Genomic DNA, 23,752 nt, shown 5'->3' with positions numbered 1-23,752 from the left:
TAGGGCTGGGCAGGACTGAGGCTTTGGCAGAGCTGTGTATGGATTTCAGGATCATCTTTGTGATCAGTATAAGAGGTTATTTTACCACTTCATTAGGTGTGTGCCCTGGATCTGCCCCTTTCCTTTGTACTGCACATGAGCATTTTCTTGCATTTGGTGTATGCTGCACATCATAGACTCCCTCAGCTTTCACGGCTTTGCAGGTGACAGACGCTGGGGGGAAGGGCAAACAGCCCTTCTTGCAGTCTAAATTGTGGTGCCTTTGCCTGCACTACATAATGCTAACTACTTGCTAGGCTGAGTTAGGGCTGTGGCTGTTCTGGAAGCCGTGGCTCTGCAGAGGGCTTACTTAAAGCTTCTGAAGTGCCAGCTGGTCAAGAGAAGGGCTATGTGCCCCCTTATTCCAGGCTGGGCAAAGGCTGCTGGGAATATTGGTGAATGGGAGAGTGGGAATTTCATGGAATCTCCTGCTTGTTGCAGGTTGGAGTTTGAAGCCAGGAACCAGAAGAAAGAAGCAAAAGAGCTGGCTGTGCTGGAGGCCATGAAGAAAATGGAGGAAGAGGAGCATGAGAAAGGCCTCCAGAGCTAGGATGATTCAGAACAAGTGTGTGGAGGGGGAGAGCACAGTAGTGTTCTCTCTTCTGGAGAAGTAAGCGAAGCCTGCCTACCCTAGGCAAGGACAGTGCTGCTGTCCCCAACAAGACACCATCTCACACATTCTTCCCTCTTCATATCCTACTGCAGATTGTGCAGAGATGACAAGCTAGGATGCTGCTTCCTAGTTTTCTCTTAATCAGCCCCCAGCCACCTTCTTTCCTAGGGGGAGATCTGTTTTACTCCTTTAAAGGAAGTTTTAATTCTAATTAATGTTTTAACATGTTGTGGTTTTACCTTCTGCCAGTTTTGGCTTCTGACATGTGGGAAGTGCTGTGCCCTCTGCAGGACTCTGCTCCACTTGGTGTGGGATTTTGGTTGGTTATGCTGTTAGGAGTCTGTCTGCTTCAAACCATCCTTCCAGGTTTTTTTTCCTTTTTTTGCTATCAACAAGAATTTTACAAACTGAAGAGTCTGCTCCTGCCCAAGCCCTTGATTTTGACCTTTGAGCACCTAGAATTTGTAGTGAGAGCTTGTGGGTGCTTAGCACCTGTGAGAATCATTCAGGCCCTTAACCTGTAGCAATAGCCCTCACAGTTGATACAGAGCATCAGCTGCTGTCTTTGGGAGATGACCTCCAGCTACTATGTGCTGAGCTACTTGCTCTGTGCATGGGCAGGTGTTGAGAACAGGCCACTCCCTTCTGCAGTGCTCAGAGCTGCTTCAGCTCTGTTGGTACTGAGTCAAACAGCTGGGGGAAAGGCTCTGTGGTGCCTGTGGCTGGTGCTAATATACTGCCAGCTTCCATACTGAGAAATGGGATCGGTGGGGTGGGCAGTGCAGCAAGCAGGAGCATGGGGGAAGGGCTCAGTGCCAATAGTTTCCCAAGGGGAATCAGGGAGGCCATTAGCTGCACTAAGCATGTGCTTTCCTTGGGCCCCTCTTCCTACAGCAGCAAGGATGTGGACTTTGGCCCTCAGTACACACCACAGCGGGCTTTCTCCTTGCCTTTGCTGCCCATTCCTGCTTGTGGGCAGCTGTCTCGCTTGTTCTAACTAGGGAGTGGACAGTCTGCCTGGCCGTCCCGCGCATGGGCTGCTGTCTCACCTGTATTCTAACCAGGGAGCGGGCAGTCTGCCTGCCTATCCCGTGCGTAGGCTGCTGCTTCACCTGTTCTAACCAGGGAGCGGGTAGTCTGCCTGTCTGTGGGCTGCTGCCTTGCCTGTATTCTAACCAGGGAGTGGGCAATCGGCCTGTCTGTCTGTCCTGCGAGTGGGCTGCTGCCTTGCCTGTTCTAACCACGGAGCAGGCAGTCCGCCTGCCCGGCCCGCGCATGGGCACAGCAGGTGCTGAGTCCCCCCTGGGGGGATGTTGGGCGGCTCCAGCCTGACTGTTTTTTGTCTGTTGCTATTGTACGTTTCTTGGAAATTAATAAACGTGTTAAGCCATTTGAGTGCTGCGAGTGGCCCCGCACGGGGGCGGGGCAGTGGAGGAGCCCCCGGGCCTGGGGGCAGCACTGCACATTTTCTGAGTGAGTGGGCCAGGGGGCGGCTGGAGCAGCGAGCCCGTGTCCGACTGGCGCTGCCCCGGCCCCAGCGGCTTGGAGAGCTGGTGCCGGGCTGGGGCTGCGCAGCGCTTTCAGCTGGGCGGCAGCTGCTGCCTTCCTTGCTCTGCAGTCAGCGGGGCAGGCCCTGCAGCTGCTGGTCTGCAGCGGCGAAGTTGGAAAAGTCCCCGGGCCTGGGTCTGTGGGGCTCTGCTGCCTCATCTAGCAGGAGCTAGGTACTGTGCGGATCCTGCTGCTGGGTGGGGACGTGGGAGGCTCTGGGGCCCTGCTCCCCAGCTTGGGGGGGGTCACTCCTGCCCTGTTCCTGGGATCCCGCTCCCCAGCTCTGGGGGCTGTTCCTCCCCGCTCCCCAGCTCTCGGGCCACTCCTGCCCCCTGTCCTCTGTGGCCAGTCTCCCCAGGGCCTGGCTACATTCCAGTCTCTCTCTTCCCTTCCCCCCGCTCCCCCCGACCCTCCCGGCTCACTGTGAGTGCTCGCCTCCCCTCTCTTCTCTCCCCCCCAGCATCTGCCCAGGTATGTTCCTGGTCTCCTCCTCCTCTCCTGCCCCCTGTACATCCCTGCGTCCCCTCCCGACACTCGTTGTCACACTGGGTTCCTGCCTGGCCCCTGCCGGTGGTGCAGAAAGTGGCAAGAATACACTGGTGAAGCAGATGAAAATCATCTACAGCCAGGGCTTCAGCCCAAGAAACTAGCCAACTTTAAGGTGATTGTAGACTGCAGGTCCCCTCTGCCCAGGTCTGGCTTTCCCAGCCTTTCTCCTGGGGAGTGGGATCCTGGCCAGGATCTGGGTCTTTTCTTGCCCTCGGCAGAGTGGAATGGGTGGCGAGAGACACTTCTGATGAGTGAGTGGGAATAGTGCTGCTGGCCTGGGCTTGTCTCTGCCTGGGACATGCTCAGACATCAGCCTGGCTGCTGTCAGGGTTGGGGCTTGCATTGGGCAGGCCCTGGGGGACCCCTCCCAAAAGCCCAGCCTCCCTGCAGATGCTAGTGCAGCCATCTGGAAATCCCACGGGGGCTGATGGCCTGGAGAGCGCTTTCACCTCAGTGCTGGATGGGGGCAGGAATTTCCCCCCTTGCGCAGGGAGGTGGGACTTTCCTTGCTGGCTTTGCGCACTCCTCCCTCCAGAAGAGCCCTGTTCTGATGTTGGCATCTTGGCTTTTTGCCATTCAGGGACCACCTGAGCCTCTCAAGATGTAAGATGGCAGCAACCAAGGCTGATGCCATTGTGGGCAGTGTAGATGTGCGGACTCACCCCTGGGCGCGCCTCCTGCTGGTCTCTCAGGGAATTAGCTCTTTTACCAGCCAGGAGCACCTTCTGCAGGCCAGTGATCCACTTGTCCTCTGGCCCCCCATGTCCCTCCCTGGACCCCGCTGACCCTTTAACTGGGGTGCTGCTCCCTGGCAGTACCCCCACAGTTCTGGGTCTCCCCCTCCCAGGGGAACCCCCAACCCACTATCCCCACTTCACCTCAGTATCAGGCTACTGCCAGTCATCATCTAACCCCCATGCCCTGGGGCAGACTGCAGTATCAGCCTACTCATCACCAGCATGCTTGGGGTTGGACCTGCTGCCTTGACCTACCGCTGGGCTGCCCTCTGCAACCCCCAGGACCTCTTGACCTTCTGCTAGGCTACAGCCTGGGGCTTTCCAGGATGGAGCTCCCCAGTCCTGCCCCACTCAGGTACCCTGTCTCTAGCTCCCTGCAACCAGGCCCTTCTCCCCCTAGAGGCAGAGGAAGACTGCTGCTTCTGGCTTCCCTGGCTGCCTTATAAGGCCCTGTTGCGCAGTTTGAGGCATGGCCCCAGCTGCAGCCACTTCTCCCAATCAGCCAGGGTTTTACCTTGCCCAGCCCCAGCCCTCTGCAGGGCTTTTCCAACCCCTTCCAGGCTGGCAGGTGGTCACCCTGCTACAGGCAGTATAAGCATCATGCCCCACAGCAGGGGACTCACTCCAGTTCAACCCCAAGTCAGTGGGTGTGCTATTGTTATGTACATAGTAGGGAAGAATAGTTCCCTCCATGCAAGGGTCACTGACTGGTTCTCTGCCCTGTGCTGTGTGGGAGGTCAGACAATGGTTCCTTCTGCCTTCAACATGTAGGGCTAACTGATCTGGGCCCTTCTCTCCCTGTCCTAGGTGCATGCCCGCTCCATGCTGTCCTGCAGCTGCTGTTTGGATGAGACCCAGATGGTGCTTCCCTGGGTGTCAGATGCTCTGTCCAGCCTCTGAGCTGATGCTGGGGTGCAAGCAGCAACCAGGAGAGGCTACGAATATAGGCTGAATGACACTGTACTCTAGTGAGTCCTGCAGCCCTATCAGTGCACTGCACCATGGCTGTCCTGTGTGGCTGATCTGGGGGAGGATGTGAACTCAAGCCTGTTGAATTCCTTTGCTGCTGGGAGTTGGCAGTGACAGTCCCATGTGCAGTGGCCTCAGCTCCGGGAGCCTGTATGTGCCCCATGTGCAACCAGCTGTGTGTGCATGGTCACTGTGTGGGTGCTGCAGCTGGAGCTCAGCCTGGCCCTGCTGTGGTGGATGACCCACGTGGCTGGCTCTGAATGCTTTCAGAACTGTGGGTCCCTCCTGCCCATAAATCATCCTCTGCAGTAGGAGTGTTATCCTAGTGGCCTGCTCCATTCCCCTGCCACCTCAGCTGTGTGTGTGTTCCCAGCAAAACATCCTCTTTCCCTTCTTGTGCTACGCTGATTACCCCAGGCAGCTGCATTTTGGTAGGGAGAGTGGTCCCTGTCAGTGGAGGGTTGGGAGTGGCTTAGGACCCCCTATAACAACTGGATCAATGGCCAGGGAGAACAGACTGTGGTCTCTGCTGAGCCTGCCAGGCAGAAGTGGGGTGGGTGGGATCCCTCCTGGTCCATGATGTTCTCTACAGCCTCCCAGCCCAGAGTGGGGCTTTCTCTCCTGATCGGTGTTGGTTTCTGCTGCCTCTAGTTCTCCGTGAGTTCAGCTTGTGCTTCCTTCATTGAGTTAGTCAACGCTGGGCAGAGCAGAGCCCTGGGCCTGGGAGAAAGAGGCCCCACATTGCACTGTGCTTGGCCCACTGCCTAGCCTCCCTTGGGCGGGGGAGGTTGTGGAGGGGCCCCACCCCGCTGCTAAGTGAGGTAATGAGGCCCTTGGGGCTGTGTTCGGCTGTTGGGGGCTAGGCAAGGGCATCCTGCTGGTTCCATCCATCGAGGAGGACTTTGGGCTTGTTTGTGCTGGGGGCATATGTGCCTGCTGGAGAGGGGTTAAGGGCACAGAGCAGTGGTTCTCGGGCTGCTCCTTTGCACATCTGTGGTGGGGAAGGAGAGATGGCACTGGGAGAGAGAAGCAGACTGGAGAGCCCCAAGCAGAACGGCAGCTGCATTGGCCGCAGCAGATGGCTGTGGTCGGGGGGCAGTTACTGGAGGGTTAGCTAAACATGGCTGATGCTTTATTCTGGACTTTTATTTTCTCATTGTTGGTGTCTGATGCCACCATAACTGGCGCTCATCTCCTAGCTACGTCTGGGTGCCTCTGCAGATCCATCAGCTGCTGACTTGTGCCTGCTCTTGTCTCAAGCTGCCAAAAGGGCAAGTTGTGTCTCCTGAGCCACTCTGGGCCTTCCTAGACCTCAGGGTTCGTCTTGGGGTGGAAGCGTTCCCATTTACACATTCGTTCCCTGGCGTGGTGAGACCTGTCAGTTCTCGGCTCCCTCTGCAAAGTCAGACTCAAGAAGAGTTTGTCATTAAATACAAACAACCCAACAAAAGTGGCAATTCTACCCCTGGCTGAATGTTTCCATAGAAAGATGCTGCCTCTGGGCCCAAACAGTTGCAATGGTTATTAAAAATGTCAATGTTATTTAATTTTTGCTCTCCCCAGTGCTTCGGTGCCTGACTGCTTGTGTCACTCATTTGCTCAGGAACTTCAGCTTCTCTTGATGAGATGGAATAAACAGTGCCTGGCAGAGCTGCAGTTCCTCGCGGCCTCTTATTGTGATTCCTGAGCAGAAATCTTTTTGCATTTTATATTCTTCAGTCTCTTAGTGCCTCTGAGACCCTTTTTCTGTGCTTGTGTTTGCTTGTGGCCTGCAAGTTCTGGGGGGAGGAAAGAAAACTTGGAGTTAGATTGGGGGAAAGACTCATGAATTTCAAGTTTGGGCTTTGATTGTTTTCTGTTTCAGAGATGTTCTTGGAAGTTGTAGTTACTGTATGGCTCCCGTGGGGCCCTGGCTTCCAGAATGCACAGGTCAGTGAACCTGCTCTCAGAATAACTGGGGGCCCCTGGCTGTGACCAGAATAGCTGTGTTCTCTCCAACTCCCATTAATGCTCCAGCACCTCCTGCTGTGGGGGCAGAGACAGACCATGATATAAACTGCCCCCAATTCTGCAGTCAGGGCTCTGTGCCATTCCTACAGTGCCACCTGCTTGAGAGATCCTGGGACTAGGGCAGCTTTGGGTGGGGAAAGCTGAGGCTGCATAGCAGCTGTGGAGAGATCTGAGTGTTTGTTGACAGGCTCTTCTCTCTTGGGGCTTGGGACTGGTTTTGCCCTCCGGCCAAAGCTGCCAGACCAGGGAAGCAGAATTAAAGGGCAGATTTTGCTGCATCCTTCTGCCAGTGCTGCTGGGGAAGAGGAGAGTCTCAGCCTGAGATGGCAGCTCCTGGGTCTCTGCCTTGGCATCACGGAAGCACTTACAGCTCCTGATCTAAAGGATAATTTTTACTGGCTAGCCAGGCCCACTGGGGAGAGCAGCCTGAGCTGAGTAAAGCTGGGAGAAGGAAGCATGAACTGTTCACCAGTCAGTGCTCTGGGGGTGCTGTCTGCAGCCAAGGCACAGGGTTGGAGAGCTGCCACATCTGTGCTGAAGCCTGGGATGCACAGGGGGCAGCAGCAGTACTGCCGTGTCCCCTCCCCAAGATGTTGGAGGGCCATGAGAGGACAGGGGATAGACAGCCCCTGTCATCCCCGCCCAAGGGCGGAGGATCAGGATGGGGCTCTTATTCAGAGGAGTGTTTGGAAAGCCTGTCTGTGGTGTGGGATGTCTCCTCCTGGCTGGGGAGATTAGTATGGAAATTGCAAGCACATTATTGCTGCTGGAGGGAAGTGTTTTGTGCACTTGTCAGCCCCAGGAGAGCAGAGATTGGGAGAGTCAATAAAGTGTCACCACTGCCTGACGGGGAATTGACTGGGAGCTGCCGAGTCATTTGTGGCGCATGTGAAATTATGGAAATATGCCTGCAGCAGCTTGTGTAGTGCTGCTTCCGAGACGGGCTGGGGGATGAGGGGGTGGCGGAGCCCTGGGCTGCACCAGCAGCTTCAGTGACTCTTATGTCAAGGGGCTGCCACTGACACTGCCAGGCTTTGAGCTTCTCTTCCAGCCTCATCCTGGGGCTTTGCTCATCCACGTCCTCAGGCGTAGTGTGAGCCCCAGTCCGGGGGTGACCCCTGCTGGGCTGGGGTGGGTGGGTGTGTTAGCTTCTGAAGCTGCCACAGCTTGGCCCTGTGATGTTCCATTCCCTGGTCCCAGGCCCCTCTTCTGGCCAGTGAGCTCCAGGCTTGTGGGGGCCTCTAAGTTCTCAGCTGGATGCTTCTGCAATGCCCCCCTGCTTCAGAATCCCTAAGGGCAACCGGCATCTTCCAGTTTAGGGGTGTATGCAGGGCTGGGCAGCAGTAGGGGCTCTGCTGAGGGACCCCGGGCTCTGCTAAGGGACCCCAGCATCTGCTGGGTGTTTGCTTTTGGTTAAAGCTGCAGAGGCGTGAAGTCGCTGCAGGATCTGAGGTGGGCCAGGGCACGGGGCCAAGTGTGCTCTTTGTGGGGCTGGGGGCTGGTTTGCTTTGGAAGAAGCTGCCTGTTACTGCTGAGGGACCTGGACCATTGGCTGGGGACATGAAAAGGATTTGACTTGGTTTCTTTCCTGGGGGGTTCAGGGGCCCAGCCCTGGGTCAGAAACTACCTCAAACACCTGTACTGAGGTAGGGCACAGCTTGGGAACTGGAGCTCTCCTGAGCTTGTGATGTCACTTCAAGGCCTTGAGAGATGCCTGGCGAGGGGGAGAATGTGGGGTTGAAAGAAGGGCTGGACAGTCTGGCTGGGTGAAGGAGGGGAACTGGTCAGGCTCTGTGGTGGGGGAGCTGGCTAGGGAGGAGTGGATGGACTCTGGCGGGATGCTGTGTAGATGAGAGGCTATAAGGATCTCCCCCCTGTTCTCGCCAGTTTCTTTGAGAATCCACTCTGAGTTCTGGCCCACACCAAACAACATGCTTCATGTCCGACTGTGCACAAGTGGCACCGCTGAGACCCACTTTGGGATCAAGGACCTGGTGTTCCGGTGAGATGTGTGGCCAGCAGATGAGACGTGCAGGTGTAGGGAGTGGCCAGATAAGTTGTGAGGAGACTATGGGGCCAGGTCTGGCTTGGCAGCACCCAGAGCCTTGGGGAGTTGGGGCAGGAGGAAATCAGCCTGCTAAGCAGACACTTTCCCAGTAGTGACCTGACTGCACTCATCATGAGACTGGCCCTGACCAGCAAAGCCCCATCGATTTCCCATTAATCCCCCTGTGTGGGCTTATCTGGCATGTGGCTCTCCCTTGCCCCCACCCCCACGAGCAGCTCTGTCCTCCCACACAGGCGGCTTCTGAGTCCTGCTTGGTTTGATAAAGACCTAAAATGTCTCTAGTAGCTGAGGTGGCGGGGGAGGGGAATACCTGACAAGGTCGAGGTGTTTGGCACTGGGATTGGGGGTTGGCAGTGGTATCCAGACCCAATTCCACGTGGGCAGGTTTCTGCCTGTCTATCCACCCCACGCAGCACTAACTGCCCCCTCACTGGCCGTCTCAGCAGAAGCAGCAAGAGGGGCTGGCATGGTGCTGGTGAGGGCTTTGGAGGCAGGCTAGTGTTCTCAAATGCAGCCCGAGGCATCTGCTCATCAGGGGCAGGCTGCAGAGCGCTGGGGCTGGTGGGTTGCTGTGGGGGCCCCTCAGGCTGGGGGCCATTCCATCTGCTCTCATGTGGCATAGCTGAGTGCCAGATGCGTTAGACTCCTCTGGCTGTTGGGGCTTCTGCAGATTGATGGGCTCTGGGCAGGCACAGGAGTGGCTGTGGTTGTTTTGATGAGCTGATTGGATTCGCTGGTTTGAATCTGATCATCCAGAGACCCTGCCCTGAGGGCACAGTCCCTATTTCTACGCTGCTGCCTGGGGTGAGGCACGGTTGCTTAGGCACCAACCCAACAACTGGAGGAGGAAGATGCTGCTACCTCTGACATGGCCTGGGCCACACATGGGAGGGTCTGGGCCACAGTGCCTCCCCCATAGGGCTGGGATTTCCTTCTTGTTTTGAGTAGCTGCCTGCTATAACTTTTGGCATGAGCCCAACTCTCAGCTCCTGCACCCTTTCCCACAGCCCTGGGCATGGCTGCTGCCAGAAGCCCTCCAGGCCCTTGGGAAATGCAGCAGATGCCAGTTTCAAGCTCTCCCTGCTGTCTCATCCCTGTTGTCCCCAGCTGGGAGGCACCAGGCCAAGGTGCTGGCATCCCTCTTGGTGCTGGTCTCTGAAACAGAGGAGAGCTGGGCAGAGCCTGAGCCTGTGCCGCCAGTGACTCTGAGCACAATTGCTAGCCGGGGAATGGCACCAGGTTTATGAGCTGCAGACCGGGCTGTAATTTGCCAGTTGCATTCTGGCAGTAATTTTCCACTGGCTCATTTGAGCATCAACTGCCACCTGGAGGGAGCTGATCACTCGTGTTTGTCACTCACCCACTGGAGCACCAGGGCTGCAGAGCCAGTTCCATGTAAATGGAAGGGATGCAGAGAGCCCGCCATCTGGCAGCTTGTGCTTTCCACGTAAACTCTCCTGAGCAGCAATCAGGTTCGGTGGGACGGGGGGCTGAGGGCTGCTGTTGCGGGCCCGAGCTGGGGCTCCAGTGGGGACTGATGGTTTTTCTGGGGCTGTTTCTGGGGGTAGGCAGTAGGTCTGATGGGTCTGAGAACGTCTCCAATGGCACATCACTCACTAAGTGCTTGCAGATGTTCTCAACCTTTTTCTTTCTGACGCCCACCCAACATGCTATAAAATCTCCACAGCCCACTTGTGCCACAATAACTGGTTTTCTGCATATAAAAGCCAGGGCTGGCACTGGGGGATAGCAAGCAGGGCATTTGCCAGGGGGCCCTGCAAAGCTACATTGCTGAGGCTTTGGCTTCAGCCCTGGGTGGTGGGGCTCATGGTCCTAGGCTTGAGCCTCATGTGGTGGGGCTTTGGCTTTCTGTCCTGGGCCCCAGCGAGTCTCATGCTGGCCCTGCTTGGCGGACCCCCTGAAACCTGCTCGTGGCTCCCTAGGGGACCCCGGACCCCTGGTTGAGAACCACTGCACTAAAGATCAGTGAGGAAGCATTTCTGGTGAGCAGGACTCCTGGGTTCCTCTCCTGGCAGTGTGACCTGGCTGCAGCCCCTTCCCACATGCCTCCTTTCTGTATCTCATAGACTCATAGACTCTAGGACTGGAAGGGACCTCGAGAGGTCATCGAGTCCAGTCCCCTGCCCTCATGGCAGGACCAAATACTGTCTAAACCATCCCTAATAGACATTTATCTAACCTACTCTTAAATATCTCCAGCGATGGAGATTCCACAACTTCCCTAGGCAATCTATTCCAGTGTTTAACTACCCTGACAGTTAGGAACTTTTTCCTAATGTCCAACCTAAATCTCCCTTGCTGCAGTTTAAGCCCATTGCTTCTTGTTCTATCATTGGAGGCTAAGGTGAACAAGTTTTCTCCCTCCTCCTGATGACACCCTTTTAGATACCTGAATACTGATATCAGGTCCCCTCTCAGTCTTCTCTTTTCCAAACTAAACAAACCCAATTCCTTCAGCCTTCCTTCATAGGTCATGTTCTCAAGACTTTTAATCATTCTTGTTGCTCTTCTCTGGACCCTCTCCAATTTCTCCACATCTTTCTTGAAATGCGGTGCCCAGAACTGGACACAATACTCCAGTTGAGGCCTAACCAGCGCAGAGTAAAGCGGAAGAATGACTTCTCGTGTCTTGTTTACAACACACCCGTTAATGCATCCCAGAATCATGTTTGCTTTTTTTGCAACAGTATCACACTGTTCACTCATATTAAGCTTGTGGTCCACTATGACCCCTAGATCTCTTTCTGCCATACTCCTTCCTAGACAGTCTCTTCCCATTCTGTATGTGTGAAACTGATTGTTCCTTCCTAAGTGGAGCACTTTGCATTTATCTTTATTGAACTTCATCCTGTTTACCTCAGACCATTTCTCCAATTTGTCCAGATCATTTTGAATTTTGACCCTGTCCTCCAGAGCAGTTGCAATCCCTCCCAGTTTGGTATCGTCCGCAAACTTAATAAGCGTACTTTCTATGCCAACATCTAAATCGTTGATGAAGATATTGAACAAAACCGGTCCCAAAACAGACCCCTGCGGAACCCCACTTGTTATACCTTTCCAGCAGGATTGGGAGCCATTAACAACTACTCTCTGAGTACGGTTATCCAGCCAGTTATGCACCCACCTTATAGTAGCCCCATCTAAATTGTACTTTCCTAGCTTATCTATAAGAATATCATGCGAAACTGTATCAAATGCCTTACTAAAGTCTAGGTATATCACATCCACCGCTTCTCCCTTATCCACAAGGCTCGTTATCCTATCAAAGAACGTTATCAGATTAGTTTGACACGATTTGTTCTTACAAATCCATGCTGGCTATTCCCTATCACCTTACCACCTTCCAAGTGTTTGCAGATGATTTCTTTGATTACCTGCTCCATTATCTTCCCTGGCACAGAAGTTAAACTAACTGGTCTGTAGTTTCCTGGGTTGTTTTTGTTTCCCTTTTTATAGATGGGCACTATATTTGCCCCCTTCCAGTCTTCTGGAATCTCCCCCGTCTCCCATGATTTCCCAAAGATAATAGCTAGAGGCTCAGATACCTCCTCTATTAACTCCTTGAGTATTCTAGGATGCATTTCATCAGGCCCTGGTGACTTGCAGGCATCTAACTTTTCTAAGTGCTTTTTTACTTGCTCTTTCCTTATTTTCTCTTCTAAACCTACCCTCTTCCCGTAAGCATTCACTATACTAGACATTCCTTCAGACTTCTCAGTGAAGACCGAAACAAAGAAGTCATTAAGCATCTTTGCCATTTCTGAGTCTCCCGTTACTGTTACCCCCTCCTCATTGAGCAGTGGGCCTACCCTGTCCTTAGTCTTCCTCTTGCTTCTAATGTATTGATAAAAAGTCTTCTTGTTTCCCTTTATTCCCATAGCTAGTTTGAGTTCATTTTGTGCCTTTGCTTTTCTAATCTTGCCTCTGCATTCCTGTGTTATTTGCCTATATTCATCCTTCGTGATCTGACCTAGTTTCCATTTTTTATATGCCGCCTTTTTATTTTGTAGGTCACGCAAGATCTCAAGGGTAAGCCAAGGTGGTCTTTTGCCACATTTTCTATCTTTCCTAACCATCGGAATAACTTGCTTCTGGGCCCTTAATAGCGTCCCTTTGAAAAACTGCCAACTTTCCTCAGTTGTTTTTCCCCTCAGTTTTAATTCCCATGGGACCTTGCCTATCAGCTCTCTGAGCTTACCAAAATCCGCCTTCCTGAAATCCATTGTCTCTATTCTCCTCCATAGGGATAGGGATGCTGAGCAGCCTGGTGGTGCTGGGAGGGTTAACCCTTCACTGTCTGACCTACTGCTCATCCCCTTCCTGGGGAAGCTGTTTGCCCCTCGCTGGGTGGACCCTCTACGGTACTCTGCCCTATGTCTTGCAGGCTCTACGATTGGGTGGGCAGCACATTGAGTGCTGGAAGGGGCTTGGCTGCTTCGAGGACATGCAAGCCGTGCTGTTTGTGGTGTCTCTCAGTGCATACGATGAGGCCCCCTCAGAGGAGCCAGTGCTGGTAAGGCCAGGCTCAGCGAGTGGGGGGCCCTTGGGCTCTCTCATGCTCAAGGCACTAGTGTTCTATCTGCTGCGCAATCTGTGCCTGACCTGCTCCTCTCCTGGGGCGTGAACACTCATGCCTGCTGCATGGCAGCAGCCTGCCAATCTCACCTGTGTTCTCCCCAGGGCCTCCCCTGGGTTGTACTGTACCAGCGGGTCTGCCCATGCCCAGAACCCCCCCTCCCTTTTTTTTTCTCCCCTGCACCCTCCCATAAAGCCAGTGGTCCAGCTGCAGCCCTGAGCTGCTGGCTTCTCATGCCCTGGCCCACAGCCCTTCGTAAGCCATCTGTAGATCTCTTCTCATGCCCCTGGCCTGTGCAGTTTTCCCCCTTCCATGTTCCTAGGGCATACTTCTGGGCCCTTCCTAATGAGAGAATGCAGCTAGCATGCCCCCTTGCTTCTGAGTGCTGAGCAGAGCACAAGAGGGAGGTGCCGAGGTCAGGACCCAGGTTGGGGGGAAGAAGCGGAGGGGTGCTCCCTGCCCCAGGGGGCTAGCTGGCGTTGGCCACTGGCACTGCTGGTGATCCACTGCACTTCCATGGTGTTCAAGATCGTTTTCCTTCTTCCTCAGAATCAGCTTCAGGAAAGCATGAAGCTTTTCTCCTCTGTCTGCAACACCGTGTTCTTCCAAAGCACTTCCCTGGTGAGTCCCAGCAAGAGGCATCATAAGGGGGAGTGCAGAAGCACTGGCTGCATAGATTCTGGTCCCAGCATCTCCCAGCAGGAGGAGCTGTAAGGAACTGGGCAGTGAGCTCAGAGCTCTTTCCACCCTGCACTGTCCAGCGTTAGGTGGCATACAGGCAAGCTGCAGCATGCGGCAGGGATGGGATGGTCCTGCTAGCCCATTGCTCCCCTCACCTGAGCACAGCAGGCTCTTGCTGTGGGGATCCTGGCACTGTGGTGAGACATGGGAGCCATTTCTGGCAGCCTCGGCTCCAGCTCCTTCTCTGAGTGGTGCTGCCACTTGTAATTACGAAGCAGCTGCTGCTGTCTCTCTGGAGGGGGGGCTGGTTCTGCTTGACAGTGTTAGTTAGTGCTGGGCCCTGTAACTTGTCTCACTCACTAATTGGTTCATTTATTCCTGCTAATGATATGATTAAACAGTGGCGTCTGCCTTATGAGCACTGAGTTCCTGCAGCCCAAGCCGGGGTGCTCAATCAATCCAGCTCCTGATAGGATAACTGGGACCTCCGGCCACCTCCTCCATTCCCCACAAGGGCCCTCTGGCTGCCTCAGGTGGGTTTGGCATAGGCAGGAGCCTAGTCTAGTTCTTTAAAGCAGGAGACTGGGAATCTCGACTCCTAGCTCTGCCACGGACCATATGACCTTGGTGAGTCGCTTTCCTCTCCCTGTACACCATTTATACAATGGGGTGAACTCTCCCCTATCTCCAGGGGACTGTGAGGATTAAGGGCCCATTGTCAGGGCCCTCAGGAGTCCTGGGTTCTGCTCCTGGTTCTGCCACTAGCTTGCTGGGTGATCCTGTGCACAGAAATGGGAGGGGAACCTTTGCCTGTCTCTTCAGACTGGGAGCCATTTGGGGCAGGGGCCCTCTCTCACTGTCTGTGCAGCACTCTCAGGATGAGGGGCTCTGATCTGGGCAGGGGCGTCTAGGTGCCACTGTCAGATTGACTTTACTAATATGCCTTGCGCCCAGCCCGAGTTTGGTGCTGGACCCCAGGCGATGGGAGAGGTGGCTTCATGGTGCCTGTGGGGCTGCACTGTATTGGCACCAGCCTCAACATTTGCCCTACCTTGCGCCCAGCTGCCTTCTGGCAGTAGTTGGAGCACAGCAACATATGAGGGAGAAGCACTTTGCCAGCCAAGGAATCCCCCTGCACTGGGCAAACTCCCAGAGTCTGGCTCTGGCAGAGTAAAGGAGCCATGGGACTACCATGAACCATGCCCTAAATCGCTGCTGTTCGCCACTGGCCTGCAGTGCTGGGCTGGAAGATGGCGTGGGAGGGAGAGATGTAAATCTCCTCCCTCTACAAAGTGAGGATTCTCAGCAGAGACTAGGCAAAGCTGCCCATTAACCATCCCAGCATCATCCTGCAGATAAGGCATTGAGGGTGGGTGGCATCTATGCTGCAGTGCCATGGTTGGGAGGGGACCTGGGAAACGAGCGTAGGGCCAGGGCAGATTCTGATCATCCTGCTTTTTTCACAGGTCTTGTTTCTGAATAAAATCAACCTTCTCCAAAAGAAGATCCTGCACCTGGGAAGGCACCTGCGTCTCTCCTTTCCTCAGTACACGAATAGGCTCCCTCCACCCCACTCTATCCCTGGGTGCTCACCAAGCAGGATGCTTTGCAGCTGAGGTGGCAGGGTGTGGTGCTGCTGCTCCTTCTCCTGGGTTTGCACAAGGGGCAGAAGCAGCACATAAACAGACTGCCAGATGTGACCCAGTGGGTGTCGCGAGCAGTAGGGAGCCAGGTGCAGGATGGGAAATGGTTTAGATGACCTCCTTGCCTCTCCAGATTTGTCTTTATAAAAGAAACGTCTGCAAGTGGATTTTATCTCTAAGTTCCTGCTCCTCTGCCTGAGCTGAGATTAGCAAACCAGAGCCTCAGCGTAGCGAAGATCCTCTCTAGCTGCTGAATTTTCCAGGAGATCTTGGCATGGCAGGAGCGGTCAGTGTTAGGAAGTTTGGTTTGTTGCAGCATCCCTGTTCTGGGGTCTGAGAGGGCAGCATGTGCACTCATGACACACTAATTAGCCTCCAGCATGGGGGCTGGGGTCTCATGTGTTCATGTAGCAGAGCAGTTACAAGGCAGGGGGCAGTTTACCTGGCACTGCTGAGCCCTGGGGCCTATTAATCGTTAGCTTTACTCTAACACCCTCATCCCCTCTACTGGAGCAAACCAGCGGGGAATGGTTTCCTTAGGGCCAAGCCCTACAGCATACTGAGCAGCCATAGCCCCCAGAAGCCTCACCTTGCAGGGCATGGTCTTGCTCAGCTCAGGGAGGGGAAACCACAAGATGGCGAGGAGCTGAGGCTTTTGTGTCTTGTGGAGCATCACAGCCCACACCTGTGCCTTGAGAACATCTGCACTGAGGGCTCCTTTGGCTTTTCTCGAGGTCTGTAGTTGGTGCCATGTGGTCCCAAGGAACAGAACCATTCCTAAGAGTGCTTCTTGCTGGGACTGAAATCCACGTGCTGCAACCCAGCTTAGTCCCCTCTTCTGGACAGTCACTAATCTGCTGTACCTGGGCCAAATCCACCTGGCTTTAAGCCCGAGACTCTGGGTCTCTAGAGCACACTCCTCATCTCTCTCGAGCCCCTAGTCATTCTCACATTATGCCCAGATTTCCACCTAGCTGTGAATGCTCTGGCTTCTAGTTTAAGCCCTTCAGGAGCAACATGGTGGGAAGGCAGGGAACACAAGTTTAGCAAGGGGATTTCTTATCCACGGTCACTTTACTCTTATAAGGGCTAGAGAGTTATGGATCTTTGCAAACTGACAAACAGTCCTCAGATGCCCCCTCCCCTACTCTGAGCTCATCCCTTCTGGGAGTCTGAAATCTGCATGTCAGGCCAGGCAGAATCCTTCTGTCTCTCCCTCAAGCCCAGACTTCTGGCGTGTGATGACCCCACTTCTCTGAGAGCACCTTCTCTGAAATAATCTTACTCCCTTTAACCCTGTGCCTAAACTGAGAAACTCCAGTCAGGCATCTGTAGAGAGTTACTGGTGTGATGGGTAGGACCAGCAGTGAGAGACAATCCACGCTGATGGTGCTAGATTGCTCTGATGGCTCCTTAGTCATTGTCATTCAGCCAGGTGTCCAGTACCTGGCCTGTGCCAGGCTCCTGGCTGGACTGCACCATAACAGACTGGACCTTGTCAAGGCCAGCTGGTTCTTCAATACAGAATGCAAAATGGCAGTCAGCACACACGAGGGAAGCAGGGGATGTTACAGCCTTGGTGGAGAGGCTGAATGAGCATGAGACAAGAAGGTGTGTAAGGTGCTGGCTGAGCCCAGCTGAAATAAATAGCTAGGAGCAGAAAGCAGGGTTTGCTGGGGAGTCAAGGGATGGTCTCAAAACACTGCCAGACTCCGTTCTCTTCCTTGGGAGAGGTGTGTGGGTGGCAAGTGCAGCTCTGTCCCAGCTTGGAGCCAGTTCTCCCCTGAAGAAATAACCTTGTGTCCCTCCTGGAGCTGCAGAGCAGACAGTGGGAGACCCGGCCCTGAGGTCAGCCAGGATTAAGCCTTGCGCTGACACCTGGCCTTTTGCCAGTTTCCTGCTAGCTTCCTTAAGTTCCTTTCCTAGCACTGCCCGTGGTTAGACATCTCCATTCTAATTAGTGATGTCACAGACTGACATGACACCAGTAGTGTCCATGGCAGTAAATTGTGTCACACTTGCGTACGGGTGGCTGGTTTATAAAGGCAGACCTGCCCCTCCCTCCAACTCTGTCTAAAGCCCTGCCTGCATCCCAGCCATTCTGCACCTGGTCAGGGACTACCCTGCCTGAGCATCTCCCCTGGCTCATGCCTGCTGCTGCCCCAAGACCTGGAACAGCCTCACTCTCCCCTTTCCAGCCTCCCCTTAAACTGCCTTTCCCCAGTGCTGATAGCTCCCCTGCCACAGCCTCCTTGTGCCCCTCTGAATGGTGAGCTCCTGGGCCTGTGCTGGCCCATTTGGGCTCGGTGAGCCACATAGGCTTGTCCATTACGGATAGGCCAGGACTGTCAGTAGATTGCTCCTAGAAGTGGATTCCCTCTGTACCAGATGGGGCAGGAGGGCTGCCATTCAGTTAAAAGCAGCACAGACACTGTCCACTCCACCCCTACTGGGGATGGCCCTCTCCTGTTATCCTGTCCTGGGAGAGCGCTGTGGGGATGGGAGTTTGCATGGTGGGTGTACTGCACATGGGCAAATGGTGGAGATTTTCCATCTCACTTGCCCTCATCTGCTCCCCTGCAGGTGCAGACTGTGATGTGGGTGCTGCAGCCCGATTTATCGCCAGCCTCTTCCGGTTGTGCAATGAGACCCCCCAGAAACTGATCTACCACCACCACAGAAACATACAGTGTGCAGGGCGTATTCCACATGGTGATGGACACCATCATCCAGGAAAACCTAGAGGCAGCAGCTCTGCTGCGAAGCGCAGGCAAGGGACCTGCAGTGCCAGGGGCTGCTTTCTGCCTTAGATTCTGGGAGGAGACTTGCTGCTAGAGTTCAAGTGAGATGCCGTATGCTACAGATGGAGCTGCTCAGTGGGCAGAAGAGGGACATATGATGGTGTCAAAGGGCCTGCCTGGCTCCTGGCACCATCATCCTTAAGCCTTCTGTTCTTCTGGGACTACCTCCTGCTTGGCTCCATCTGGGATAAGGACCTCTTCCCCCACATCTTGCCCAGGTTGAGGTGGCACTACCCCTATGCATGGTGACTCTAATCTCTAAGGAGCAGGGCTGAGGTGGGGTCTCTAGGATTGTACATGTGCTTTGAATCTCCCATTTTCCTCTGCACTGGGCACTGCCCCATGACTGCAGTTCCTGCCCCAGCCTGTGCTGTGTCCTAACCGCTCAGATTAAGACAGAGGGGAGGTGGGTACTACCCCTGAGTGGGCTGGCTTGTTGCCTTTCAACAGCCCCCCACTGAACTGGTTGGGGCTAAGCAGCACTGGGGGCAGGTTCTCTGCAGGAGCAATTGGAGCCTCCAACTTGAAACCAAGGGCTGGCCTTGCCCTGAGCCCCTGATGCAGCTCAAGCTAGGGATGGTCAGTAGGCCCGGCCAAGGCTCGATCCCTCACTCCTCACGCTGTCTCAGTTAACTGGGCTGGAAGCCCCCCTTGCTCACAGGAGCCTGCTGCCGTTTCCCAGCCTTCGGGAGCAGGGGGGGGGAGGGAGAACAGAAGACCTGGATCCAGACTTAGCCCCGATCCCTCCTGAGTGACTGAGCTCCCTGCCACTGCAGTGAGCAATGTAAATAAATGCTGTTTCCACCCCATATCTGTGCATTAAAGGCAGGGAGGTGGGAAAGAGCTGGCTGAATGCATGGCATTTGCCAGGGCAGGGAGTTAAGATAACGGGGGAAGGGCTTGATGCTGTGAATGGGAGCAGGTCCGCCTTTAGGAAGTGCAGGGCCCAATTCAAACAGTTTTGACGGGGCCCTGGCAGGATCGATCTCTCTCTCTCTCTCTCTCTCTCACACACACACACACACACACACACACACACACACACACACACACACACACTCTCTCTCTCTCTCTCTCTCTCTCTCTCTCTCTCTCATGCTCTGAGTCTTCGGAGACGGGTCCTTCACTCGCTCTAGGTCTTCAGCGGCACTGAAGGACCCACCGCCGAAGACCCGGAGTGAGCGAAGGACCCGCTGCCGAAGTGCCGCCAGGTAGGTAAAAATTGAAAAGGCGCCTCTAGCCAGGGCAAGGATTCTCACTGGGCGTGGGGCCTGGGGCCTGATTTGGGGGAATTGGTGGAATAGACCTAAAGCTGGCCCTGAATGGGAGCTGCTGGGGCCTGAGTCCTGCATTCTCCCTGGCTGGCCAGAGTGATTGGTCCCAGGTTGAGGGGTGGTGTTTGGGGCTGGGGCGATGCTCAGCCTGCCCTGGCTGGTGGGGTGGAGGGCAAGTTCCTAGCTGGGGCCCCTCCCTTCTAGCACAGCCCCTCAGGGATCCCCAAGGGGTGAGCAGGGGTGGAAGGCAGGTCCCTTCAGGGGGAAGCAGGTGTGCACAGAACCGTGGGGGCAGAGCGCTCCTGGGGCTGGCATCTCACCCCCTCTCCCCCCCAGGCAGGAGACAGAGGAGATGGTTTAAAGGTGCCTTTATTGTCAGATGCAGATGATAGGGTGCTGCTCCCCCATGGCAGGGGGATTAGGTGCTGTTGCAGTCTGAGGGGTCCAGGGAGATGGTGACATCAGCCTTGCACTGGATGGTGCTAGGGGCTCCAGACAGCAGCTGGCAGTTGGGCAGCTCCAGGGCAAGGTCCTTCACACACAGAGCCTGGGGGCGGAGAAGCCGGTGGTTACAGCCTACAAAGAACCGTCAGGACCGGGACCAGGACTCAGCCAGCTACCCCAGCCGCCCCAGCACCTGTTGAATCTTCAGCGGTGAGAGGGACCCGTTTCCCCTGGGCCAGGGGCTGCTGCTGGCCCCGCGGGGTGGGTCCTGCAGGTGCAGGCTGGGGGGGCTGCTGGCCCGGCCCCAGAGGAGCGCGGGGGCGCTGAGCTGCTGGAGGCGGCAGAGCCGGGCCCTGGCCCCCCACTCACCGTGCTCCGGAGCGCGGGGCCCGGCGGCTCTGGGGGCAGCGGCGCGGCGCGGCGCTCGGCGCTGTCTGTCCAGTTCTCGGCGCGGCGGAGGTGGGGCGCGCGGCGGATCCCGGACAGGAGTCCCGAGGCTCTGCCCACCGAGTAGGCGCTGGGTCCGGCTGCCTGCCTGTACCACGCCTGGGCGGGCGGGCCGAGCAGCGCGGCCAGGGCGAGGCAGAGCAGGGCGCGGGCGCTGGCTCGCTGCATGGTGCCGTCGGGCGACTGCGGCGCTGCCATCCCTCGGCCGCCCCTTATAGTGCGGGCTGCCGGGGGAGGTGCCTGGCGCTGCGGGGCTCCGCGGGGGCGGAGGCGGCGCCCGGGCGGGGCTCAGCGGGGCCGGCGGCCAGTCCGCGGGCGGGGCAGGGTGCCCGGGACCCGGCCGATGTGTGGGGCGCCGCCTGCCCTGCACCCCCGGACTCGCCCGGGACCCCACTCTGCTCCCGTTGGTACAAGCGGGGCGGGGCGCGAACGCGCTGGTGAGAAAAGCCTGCGAGCTGCCCGGGCTGGGTCCTGCCCCAGGTGCCGCCGGCGAGGCTGGAAACGGACAGTCCCGGCCCCACAAGCGGCAGCTCAGAGCCGCAGACCGGACCCCTTTGCTGAAATGCCCCCGGCCCCTGAGCCAGGTAGGGGGTGTCCGGGCCCCCGGGCTGGAGGGCGGCTGGGTGGGGGTCGGTAAAGCCTGCCTAGCACCCGCGTCTCCCTGGGGGTGTCCCGTCCCTGGGGCGGTGGCCCCCCCTTTCATTTCTTTAGCTGGGCTGCCGCCAACCAGAGGCGCTGGAACAATGTGTGTAGTGGGGGCCTGAGACCCACTGAACCACACTAATGGAAACCACGTCAAGCCAGCACCCCCAGCACAAGCCCCCGGCCTCAACTCCCCCATCTTTCCCCAGCTGCCCCTGCACACGTGTAAGCAGAGTCAGGATGAGCGGCTACACTGACATCTGGTGGTGAATTGTAGGGAGTGTGGAACGAATTCCAAGAATTTCAAAGAGTGGGGAAAGATTTGCATTCGCATCCACCCCCCACTTAGCATAAGCCCACAGCAGCCTGGGATGGTTATTTTAACAGCTCTGGGATCCCCAATTTCTTTGTTATTGGGGCAGGAGGAAAAAAAAGTTTGTCACCCTGATTGTGTGAATGGGGAGCTGTGGAACTGCTTTGTGACAGAGATGACTCAACCTCAGTTGGGTGGTCCATCTAGAGACTGCTGAGCTGAATTCATGTTGGGCTAATGGTGCACCAGTACCAGGGCTCCCCTACTAAGAGCTGAACTCACTGAAGGGGCTGGGCTGGGATCAGATCAGATCAGATCAGATCACTGAATGCTGTGTTAACCTGTGGGGGAGCCTGAAGACCTATCGTTAAGTGGCTGGCAGAGGGGAGCGGTTTGCAGCGTGTTGAAGCAGCCCATGGAGCAGTGAGCAGAATGAAGTGGTTGAGGGTCGTGAACTTCACGGAGAGGTGGAGCAGTTGGCCCTGGCCCACCTAAGGTGCCCCTTAACACCCTGTGTGGACTCCCCTCCCCTTTCCACCCAGGCTGGGCAGATAAACTCTTGAATTCTGGGGTGGCACTGACCAGAGACTTTTGGGTTGTTGAACTTTGGGGTAATTGAACTTAAGACCCTAAAGGAAAAAGAACATTGCCAAATGTACTTAAAGGTGGGTTTTGTTTATGGTTTGTGTTATAATCCTGTTTCTGGTGTTTCTCCAGTGTGATGCCGCATTGTTTCCGTCCTTTATTAAAAGGATTTTGCTACACTCAGACTCGGTGCTTGCGAGAGGGGAAGTATTGCCTCCTAGAGGCGCCCGGGGGGGGTGGTATGTAAGTGTCCCAGGTCACTGGTGGGGGCTTGAGCCGGTTATGCATTGTGTTATTAAAACGGAACTCCTGGATACTGAACCCGGCCCTTGTTGCTGCCAACTCAGAGGGGCAGAAGGGTTACACACGGAAGTAGCCCCCTTGCAGCAGGGGTGGCTCTAGACATTTCGCAGCCCCAAGCACGGCAGCATGCCGCAGGGGGAGGCTCTGCCGGTTGCTGGTCCCACGGCTCTGGTGGAAATCCCGCAGACGTGCCTGCGGAGGGTCCGGTGGTACCGCGGCTCCAGGCTCCACTGAAGCCGCAGGACCTGCGGACCCAGGTCCGGCTCTAGCCATTTCACTGCCCCAAGCACAGCGGCACGCCGCAGGGGGCGCTCTGCCGGTCGCTGGTCCCGCGGCTCCGGTGGACCTCCCGCAGGTGTTTCTGCGGACAGTCAGCTGGTCCCGTGTCTGCAGCAGGTCCACCGGAGCCGCCTGCCACCCTCCCAGCAACTGGCACAGCACCCCCCGTGGCGTGCCACCCCAAGCATGTGCTTGGCGCGCTGTGGCCTGGAGCCAGCCCTGAGCGGACCCTCCGCAGGCATGCCACCCCAGGCACACACCAAGTCGGGGTGGGCCCCTGCACTGGGGCTGCTTGTGGCAATGGTGCAAGCGGTGTCTGGCGTGTACTAAGCCCCCGCGTGCTCTGTGCCCCCTAGTGCCCCGTTTGCACTAAGTGAAGGGCAGGCAAGGCGAACAGACCGCGGGCTCTCCCTGTTAGGCACCCTTGCCTGGTTTCTGGTGTCCTCTGGCGGATCAGAGAGAGCCTGTGTGTGTGTGCATGCAGCTGGCCACCTGAGCCAGGGCACAGTATTAAACTAGGGCAGGGGTGGGGAAATTGCATGTAGGGCTGGGGCAAAGGTGTGGGAGGGGTGCAGTGTGCCTGAAGGGGCTCAGGGCAAGGGGTTGGGGCACAGGAGGGGTGAATGGGGGGCTCAGGGCAGGAGTGCAGGAGGGGGTGCGGAGTGAAGCAGGGGGCTCAGGGCAGGGGGTTGGAGTGCATGAGGGTGCAGGGTGTGGCAGGGGGTGCAGGAGGGGAGTGGGGTGCAGGCTTCAGCTTGGTACCGCTTACCTGGAGCGGCTCTGGGGTGTCAGTGGCACACAGTGGGGCTAAGACAGGCTTCCTGCCTGCCCTAACCCCACACCACTCCCGGAAGCGATCGGCACCACGTCCTTGCGGCCCCTGCCCTCGCCTGTGGGTACCTCCCCTGAAGCTCCCATTGGCCGTGGTTCCCCGTTCCCGGCGACACAGGGACATGGTGCCAGCCACTTCTTGGAGCAGTGTGGGGCCTGCGGTGCAATGGGGGTGTGTCATGGTATAATTCCCCACTCTCAACTTTAGCATCCAAAGAGATGGGGTACCAGCATGAATTCCTCTGAGCTCAATTACCAGCTTAGAACCTGTAGCGCTGCCACCAACCAGGAATTCCAGTGCCTGGTACACTCTGGTCCCCCCAAAACCTTGCCCAGGAACCCCCAAGACCCAGTCCCTCTGGATCTTAACACAAGGAAA

General features: G+C 56.2%; 3 protein-coding genes across 6 annotated transcripts in view; 2 read left to right on the top strand and 1 right to left on the bottom strand.

The window, feature by feature from the left end:
• LOC115635342 (ethanolamine-phosphate cytidylyltransferase-like) overlaps positions 1 to 2,047 on the top strand; it is a 28,634-nt gene extending 26,587 nt beyond the window's left edge. For all 4 annotated transcript variants that reach the window (XM_030533855.1, XM_030533857.1, XM_030533856.1 and 1 more), the window contains one exon: positions 481 to 2,047. In XM_030533855.1, the coding sequence (XP_030389715.1) occupies positions 481 to 589 (109 nt within the window). In that variant the 3' untranslated portion in view covers positions 590 to 2,047. The remainder of the gene's footprint in view (positions 1 to 480) is intronic.
• LOC115635343 (guanine nucleotide-binding protein G(i) subunit alpha-2-like) lies at positions 626 to 18,223 on the top strand. Its single transcript, XM_030533861.1, is given in 7 exon segments — positions 626 to 649; positions 6,320 to 6,384; positions 8,353 to 8,467; positions 12,939 to 12,946; positions 12,949 to 13,067; positions 13,680 to 13,751; positions 15,278 to 18,223. Coding segments are annotated over 6 exon segments (501 nt in total). The 5' UTR covers positions 626 to 649; positions 6,320 to 6,347; the 3' UTR covers positions 15,428 to 18,223.
• Positions 18,224 to 19,541: 1,318 nt separating this feature from the next.
• On the bottom strand, positions 19,542 to 20,588 carry NPB (neuropeptide B). The gene is made up of 2 exons (XM_030534578.1): positions 20,343 to 20,588; positions 19,542 to 20,076 (listed from the first exon to the last, which is right to left on the bottom strand). The coding sequence occupies exons 1-2, from the start codon at positions 20,586 to 20,588 to the stop codon at positions 19,948 to 19,950; spliced, it is 375 nt and encodes a 124-aa protein (XP_030390438.1). The 3' UTR covers positions 19,542 to 19,947.
• Positions 20,589 to 23,752: the final 3,164 nt, after the last annotated feature.

Source organism: Gopherus evgoodei, chromosome 15, assembly GCF_007399415.2.
Source record: "Gopherus evgoodei ecotype Sinaloan lineage chromosome 15, rGopEvg1_v1.p, whole genome shotgun sequence".
NCBI classification, from domain to species: Eukaryota; Metazoa; Chordata; order Testudines; family Testudinidae; genus Gopherus; species Gopherus evgoodei.
Note: the sequence above shows the minus strand (reverse complement) of the source record. Positions and strands in the feature narration are given on the sequence as shown.

Coding starts and splice junctions, on each gene's coding strand:
- NPB (XM_030534578.1), bottom strand. CDS start 20,588: ATGCAGCGAGCCAGCGCCCGCGCCCTGCTCTGCCTCGCCCTGGCCGCG. Junction 20,077..20,342: donor GCCCCGCGCTCCGGAGCACG/GTGAGTGGGGGG, acceptor CTCCGCCCCCAG/GCTCTGTGTGTGAAGGACCT.